Source organism: Arachis ipaensis, chromosome B8 (assembly GCF_059453495.1).
Source record: "Arachis ipaensis isolate K30076 ecotype BB chromosome B8, ASM5945349v1, whole genome shotgun sequence".
Lineage (NCBI taxonomy): Eukaryota > Viridiplantae > Streptophyta > Magnoliopsida > Fabales > Fabaceae > Arachis > Arachis ipaensis.
The window spans coordinates 16778816-16786267 of NC_142443.1; the positions used below are offsets into that span (position 1 = coordinate 16778816).

At 30.6% G+C, this 7452-nt stretch overlaps 1 protein-coding gene across 1 annotated transcript; it reads right to left on the reverse strand.

Annotated features, from left to right (window-relative positions):
* Positions 1 to 6135: 6135 nt before the first annotated feature.
* On the reverse strand, positions 6136 to 7247 carry LOC107611822 (thioredoxin-like protein CXXS1). Its single transcript, XM_016313712.3, has 3 exons — positions 7018 to 7247; positions 6739 to 6861; positions 6136 to 6460 (listed from the first exon to the last, which is right to left on the reverse strand). Exons 1-3 carry the CDS (start codon positions 7117 to 7119, stop codon positions 6311 to 6313), a joined length of 375 nt encoding a protein of 124 aa, XP_016169198.1. The 5' UTR covers positions 7120 to 7247; the 3' UTR covers positions 6136 to 6310.
* Between the last annotated feature and the right edge of the window lie 205 nt (positions 7248 to 7452).

The window sequence follows — 7452 nt, forward strand, 5'->3', positions numbered from 1 at the left end:
TTATTTTGAACTTTAGCTCAATATCTGAGACTTACAAAAAAAATCTAAAACTTGTAAAAAAATAATTAACCTGATTAACAGGTTACCTTTTTAAATCCACACTATTCAAATAAAATATAATAAATGAAGAGTTTAGATTTAACGAATTCACAAGGTGTGCAGCACTATGAGCGAAATTTTATAACTTTAAACTATATTTCAAAAATTTTATATACTAATTAAAATTTAGAATTTTGACTTGTTGGATTTAAAAAAAAGACATCAGTAAAAATTGAAATAAATAAACTTAAAATTTAAGAATTTGATACCTTTGGATTGAAAAAGAATATAAATTTCGTACATAGTTAAAAAATGAACTTCCATAAAATTAATCTTATTTTATTTTTCTATTAAAACTAATGTTCTGAATTTTAAGAGTTAGGACTTTGTTCATTAATATTGTGTAAATTAATAGTGAGTAATTAAATTAGTTATTATTCCAATCAATCATAGTTAGTATTTTTTTATTTTCTAGAATTAGCTAGAGTTATTTTGTTAAAGATAAATATGTACTTTTTTGTACTCCTTTGGTACTTTTTTTATAATTTTAACATTTATTTTCAATTCATTTTATTCCATCACTAAAGTCTCTAAATTAATACATAATGTGGAATTGGACACTGAAACTGCATTTGGCCAGAAAGAGTACGAATAAAAAAATTTGACAACTAAAAAACATAAATAGTAAAATTGTATATATATGAATTAGTCTCTTTGATTACATTACAATCTGATTTTTGTAAAGAAATGAACAACATAACCACACTAAAAAATTACTGTTAAATTAAGAAGGACAAATTAACCAAATCAGCGCAGAAGTAGTAGTAAGTAAAAAAAAACAAGATTCGGAGATATGGCAGAGTATAAGAATCATAGCAAATGAAAAAATTGCACATCATTAACCACATCTAAAATCAAACTATTAGCAAACTTTATTAATTTTTCAGTGGCAGCACTCGAAAGAATTAAGGAAAAAAAAAAACTAACAATTGGGGAATTAGAAAAGCCTGTACCTTGATAAATCGAATTTACCTTAGATTAGAGTTTAAAATTGGAAAAAAGTATAAACTGTATAAAAATATTTTGAGAGGGATGGAGAAAAACACCAAATTAAGCGCAAAATTTTGAAGTGAAAATTGTTCGAATTCGTCACGGTGATCATTAGATCTGTGGTAATTGAGAGAACTCATCTCAAATTAGCCACGAACAAATAAAACCGTCCAAAAATTCCACAAAATTTTGCCATGGAGATACAAGAGATTGCAAGTGATTACCACGATCATATAAATTTATCACGGTTTTTCATTCGTGGGTATCTTCCCGTTGGTAACGCCCATGTTTCTGGTAGTGTTTATGTGGTGTGTGAAGGTGTTAACTATGTATGAGGTAAGGTATGTGAAAATAAGTCATAAGAAAAAGGGTGATAATGTGGGTTGTAACCCACTAATGCATAATTTTGTGAAAATGTGTTTAAGGTTGTTTGTGTGTGAAAGGGAAAATGGTCTTCATAAAAATGCACATTTCTTGAAATGAAAATCTGTCTTGTCTTTAAATCCATCAACACGAATCCTTTAACACCCTCCCTAAATCCTAGAAATATGGATTTTCGAGCCCTTGGGTCTAGCTTATGTCTTCCAGCTATTATAGTGCAAGCATAGGCTAGACATCCAAAGATTTTTAAATTTGAAAGATTAGAAAATGTTTGGTAAAGAAGCTAAAATGGAGACTTGTTTTGCAAGAAGGTACTTGGGATTCGATTGATGATGTAAACTACATGCAAAAGAGCATAGTTCCAAAAATATTTGGGTATATCAGACTGAAAAATCAAGCTACGAGTGATAGCCAACAAGTGTTAATATTTCTGCTCAACAATATACCATTTTGTTGAGGGGTTTCAACACATGATGTTTAGTGAAGGATTCTATTTTCTGCTTAAAACTAAGGCATTAAAAATTCGGGTCCATTGTCTGTTCTAATGACTTTTACTTGGCTGCCAAACTACACTTTTGCAAATTGAATAAAATTCTGAACTAGTTTGCTTGCTTCTGCTTTTGTTTTCATTAAATGAGTCCATGTAAATCGTGATTTATCATCAACAATGGTTAAAACATATTTGTGCCTGTTAATGGATGGAATTGAAAGAGGTCCCCATATGTCAATGTGAAGAAGATCAAATAAATTTTCCAAAATAGTAGTGCTATTTGAAAAGCTCAGTTTTCTTTGTTTCTCAAAATGGCATGTGTCATAAGGTGCAATTTTATTACTACAGTCAATGAAAGAAAAATCAGATTTCATAATATTCAATCTATCTAAAGACAAGTGTCCTAACCAAAAGTGCCAGAGATTTATTCCCTTTATTTTAGGTTTAGGTAAACTCATGAAGCTTGCTGCTTGTGCAAATTCAGGTCTCACCGCTTCAGCATTCAGTGCATAAAGTCCTTCATATGCCTTAGCTGTGCCAATCACCTTCTCCGAGTTAATATCCTGAATCTTACACAATTTGTCATCAAAGTTCATGTGGCAATGCAAATGAAATGTGGCCTTGGAAACAGAAATTAGCTTAAAATTGAAAGAGGGTATATACAATGCATCAACAAGGTATAAGTTCTTTGAAAAAAATAGTTCGAGCAATTTTGCTAATAGCTAGTGCACCGTTAGGCAATTTGACAAGAATTGAAACTACTTCATGATATGACTGAAAATCATTGAGTGAGTATAACACATGGTCTGTAGCCCTTGTGTCCACCACCCAAGGTGCATATTTTTTATCTGAAACGTTTAACGCAAGTATGCTTGATCTAAAATGCATGACATGTACCAAACTACCTGGATGAGGTGTTGGTAAAGGCTATAGAGTGTGTGATTCAGCACTATGATTTGGTTTCTGATCTTCTTTGTTGAGAAGTGCTAGCAAAGCTTATTTTGTTTTGGTGTGAAATCAAAGATTTGTGACCCACTACTCTCTCCATTGTAAAGAAATATGAGATTTTCATTTCTTCCCTCAGAATCTGATGCACTGATGTTCATGATCACAGTGTTGTGCCTCTGCTGCATATGTGGTGGATATCCATGCTTTTTATAGCATGTGTTGATGGTATATCTGGACTTACCACAATGAGAACATTGCATCTTGCCTTATCCTCCTTGACCTCTTCCAAAAACTTGATTCCTGCCTCTTATGCCCCTCTCTCTTTCTCTGTCGTGTGAATCTTCTACAGTGTTTAAGAGAGTGGCAGATTGAGCTGCTGCAATGAGTTTATTATCTGAGGTAAAATCAAGGCTCTGGAATTGCCTTTCTTGTTGTGTGAGAAGTGAGAAAACAGTATTCAGACTCGGAAGCAAATCCATGAGCATGACCTGAGACTTTGCTTCAGCATATTGTTCATTCGGTCCTCTAAGAAATCATGTTACTTGATCTTCTATTCTAAAATTTCTTACAACGCCTAATCCACAATTGCAATCTCTTCCTCAATTACATTAAGGAATTGTTCTGAAGCTGTCTATTTCTCTCACATTTTCTTCAATTCAGTGAAATATCCAGTCACATTCATATCTCCTTGTTTGAGAGTATACAGCTCTTCCTATAATTCGGCTACGGAAAATTTATCCCCCTGGTAGTACCAGATCTACTCCAATCTCCATAATTCTTTCCATTAAAAATGACATTTGTAATAGCGATACCTGGATTTTCAGACGGATGCAAGAAGAAGTGATTCGAAGGATCTTGATTGAATCCTCTACTATTCCAACTGACGTGAGCATGAATAGCAGAAAGCTGACTCAAGAATGTAGAAAATCCATGCGGATCAAGGTTCTCTAATGGCGATCGCGCTTGTGGATTCGCTCCCGCAATGTCACGAACTGGATCCATTCACTATACGCTTTGCATTTTCAGAGCTTCCGTTTGTGATGTTTAAGCCTGAAACATTGAGTTCTTCCTTCGATCCCAATCTCAGGTGCACTCAGCGAGTTCCACGTTCAACGCACCATGTTAAAGTGTGGTTGGTGAAGCACTGAGAGTACAAAACAGAGAAAGAGAATTGGGAGAAGAAATGGAATTGATGAAATACTCAATTACAATGAAAGATCTCAAACTGTACAAGTGGGGGTAGAATCCCTTATATATACTAGTGAAGAGTAACTAAACTATTCTAACTAACTAATTTGTATAATTTAGTCACACCAATTGTGCAGGTATGAGAGCCATACTTATATACATAAGCTGCATAATAAGTTAAGATGAGTGGAAGTTTTCTTATCAAGTAACATATATACTCTGTCGAACACAACCTAAAATTCGTCTGGAGTGCAACAAACTTGCCTTTAATACAAAAAAAAGTTTATATTCTGAAAAATAAAATATAAAAATCGTTTGAAAAATTAATTATTTTTTATTTTATTTAAAAAAAATCCTCGAAAACTCTCTCCAAGAAAAAAAAAAAGAAATTAGTTGCGCATCAAAAATAGTGAGTATGCATGCCTTTTCTTTTTTATTTAATTTTTCTATATTTAAAATTTTAAACTACTCAAAATCAGTTAAAAGAGAGAGAGAGAGAGAGAGATATGCGTCGTTCTAGCTAATAATGAGTCATTGATTCAGATTTAAACATCAATTCGTATGTAAAATAATGAAATGAAAGCATGTTACTGTACTACTTTCCATGTGGTCATATCTAGTATGGTTGTGAGACAACATCTTGGTTGGGATTTTATAATGATCTGATATATATTGGGAAATGCAACAAGTTGATTATTGAGTGGTACGGTCATGTTTCAAATATGAAAGCCTTCAATTATGATAGAAAGATCAACTACTGGATTTTTCAACCACTTTTCATTCCCATGTTTCGCACATGGAGCAAATTAAATAAATTTATTAGTCAATTTTTGTACTACTTATTATTCGGAAGATTTTTTAAATCAATTATTATTTACCTAGGTGTGTGAATATGGTTTAAACTTCAAACATGAAATAATTGACTTGGTCTATGAAGATCCAACCAGTTGGCATGGTTGGAGTGATTAGTTTAGAAACAATATTTAAGGAGAAAAGAATATGCTAATTGCTACTTGCTACCTAAAGCTTCAGAGTTTTTTCCCAAACCAATTTATTAAAATATGTAAGATACTATTATTTTTTGAGTTTATAATTTTAATGTACTTATAATATAAAATATTTTATATTGTTATCTAATAATTTAGTATTCTGTATTTCATTTAGGGTTGACTTTGTTAAATTGACCGTAAAAAATAATTTTATGTGCAATAATCATTTAATATACAATAATATTAAAGAGATAATAATTGAAAATTATTTTATTTAACTTTATATATATATATATATATATATATAATATCTACAATTATTTACTTATTACATTTAATTACATACTTATTACATTTAATATTATTTATTTTTTCATTAATAATTAAAAAATATAAAATAAAATAATTTTTACTAATTTAAGTTTATTTTTAATTGATTTCTAAACATTTTTGTTAATTTATAACTCTTTATCTACCTCTCTCTAGCATTGCGTTTGATGAGAAAATTAGAAAGAAATTTAACAATACAAGAGAATAACCATTTGTACAATGTCACAGTATGACATGGCCAAATGCCCACACCCGCTATATAAATATTCATGAAATGGTTCCAAACTACACAATAATAGGGGGAAATATATTATATATATATATATATAGTAAATATCCTTTTTGTGTTTAATGTTTGGCATAAATTTTGTTTGTATCCCTAACGTTTAAATCGTCTTATTTATATTTCTAACGTTTATAAAAGTGATTTAATATTATCCTGTCATCAATTACACATCTTGAGCTTTAGTTTGAGTTTTGAAAATCTCAAACTTGAAGTTAGAATACAAATATTTGGGATAGAACCGATGATCCACTCCGAAAAATAGGTAATCAAAAATTGAAACTAATTCCTGCAACATTTACATAATTCCATTTTCTAGAGACATAATTGAACCTAAACAAATATAATGGGTACAATATTAAAACTGAACACATCCAATTGAGACCTAATTAAGAATGAATACATTCAAGTGAGAATATTTGAAAAATACAATCTGATTTATTAGTATAATTAACGACAGAATAACATTGAATTATTTTTATAAACTTTAGGGATACAAATGAGACGATTTAAACATTATGAACACACATAAAACTTACCCCAAACATTGAGGACAAAAATAATACTTTACTCTATATATATATTATGGTTCAAAATTCAAAATAAATGGCATTATTTATGGGAAGGAGCTGAATGAATAAAATGATCCACCCTTGTCTTAATCTCATCAGGATTTGCACCTACAATTTTATCAACTGCAGTTCCTCCATTCAGCAGCACAAATGTGGGCATGGCTTTGATTTCAAACTTGGACGCAATTTCCTGGTTAGAGAGCCACAGGTAGTTATTAATGCACATCGCATTCAAAATTAAAGAGAAGAAACCAAAAAAAATAAAATAAAATAAAATTAAAGGGGCTTTAATTTAATGGGTAGACTTTAAATTAAGTTCACTCAGAAAATCATGTGTAGCATTCTTTTCCTTATAAGCCATGTACGGAAAAAAAATATTACATTAGTAGTAATTACTTACTATACTAATTAATTACAAACTCAATTATAAAAAGTGGAGTTTTGTGAGGGAAAATTAAACAAAATAACCTTAAACTCATCCACATCCAAATTGAGAAACATGGCATCTTGATAAGTGGAGGCAAGTTCTTCAAACAAAGGATTCATGAGTGTAGAGGTTATGCACCAAAAAGCAGAGAAGTGAACTACAACCTGAAAAGACAACATAGTTTATATATGTTTAGTTTAGAACAAAGCTATCTATCTGGTTCCTTATTACCCAATTTCATTTTTTGTAATAATTAAGCAAGCTAAGCTTGATTATTAAATAATGAAATCCAAGAAGGCAAATTGAGGAACACTACTTACAGGGTAACCTTTGTTGTTAGCATGAGAGATGTGGTGTTGCCATGATTCTTGAGATTCTATCTTGACAACCTTGGACTTTTTGAGCTTCTTTTGTCCCTCCATTTCTTCCTGCTTGCTATTGCTTCCTTCAAAAGGGTCTATATATAAAGTGAAAAAAAATAAAAAAATTAAATCTTTTGGCGAAAGAAATTAAATGTTTGTTTTCATTTTTATAAATTATTGATTGTTGATTGGGCTTATATATTCAGATTAAGAAATAAGTAATTGGATTGGATACATAGGGATAGACAATCCTAATCTGCTTGGAAAGAGTTTTCATCCATAATAATTAATAATTAATAAGTTTGAACTGAATTAGTTGAAGTCCAATGAATAAAAAATAAAAAAGGAAAATAATCTAGCTGGAATTGATGAGTTAGAAAATCTAATGGCCAT

Excerpts from the sequence above, each read along its gene's own strand:
- LOC107611822 (XM_016313712.3), bottom strand. The coding sequence starts at position 7,119 with ATGGAGGGACAAAAGAAGCTCAAAAAGTCCAAGGTTGTCAAGATAGAA. Across the intron at positions 6,862-7,017 it reads CTAACAACAAAGGTTACCCT|GTTGTAGTTCACTTCTCTGC; the intron begins GTAAGTAGTGTT and ends TTGTCTTTTCAG. Across the intron at positions 6,461-6,738 it reads TGGATGTGGATGAGTTTAAG|GAAATTGCGTCCAAGTTTGA; the intron begins GTTATTTTGTTT and ends CTCTCTAACCAG.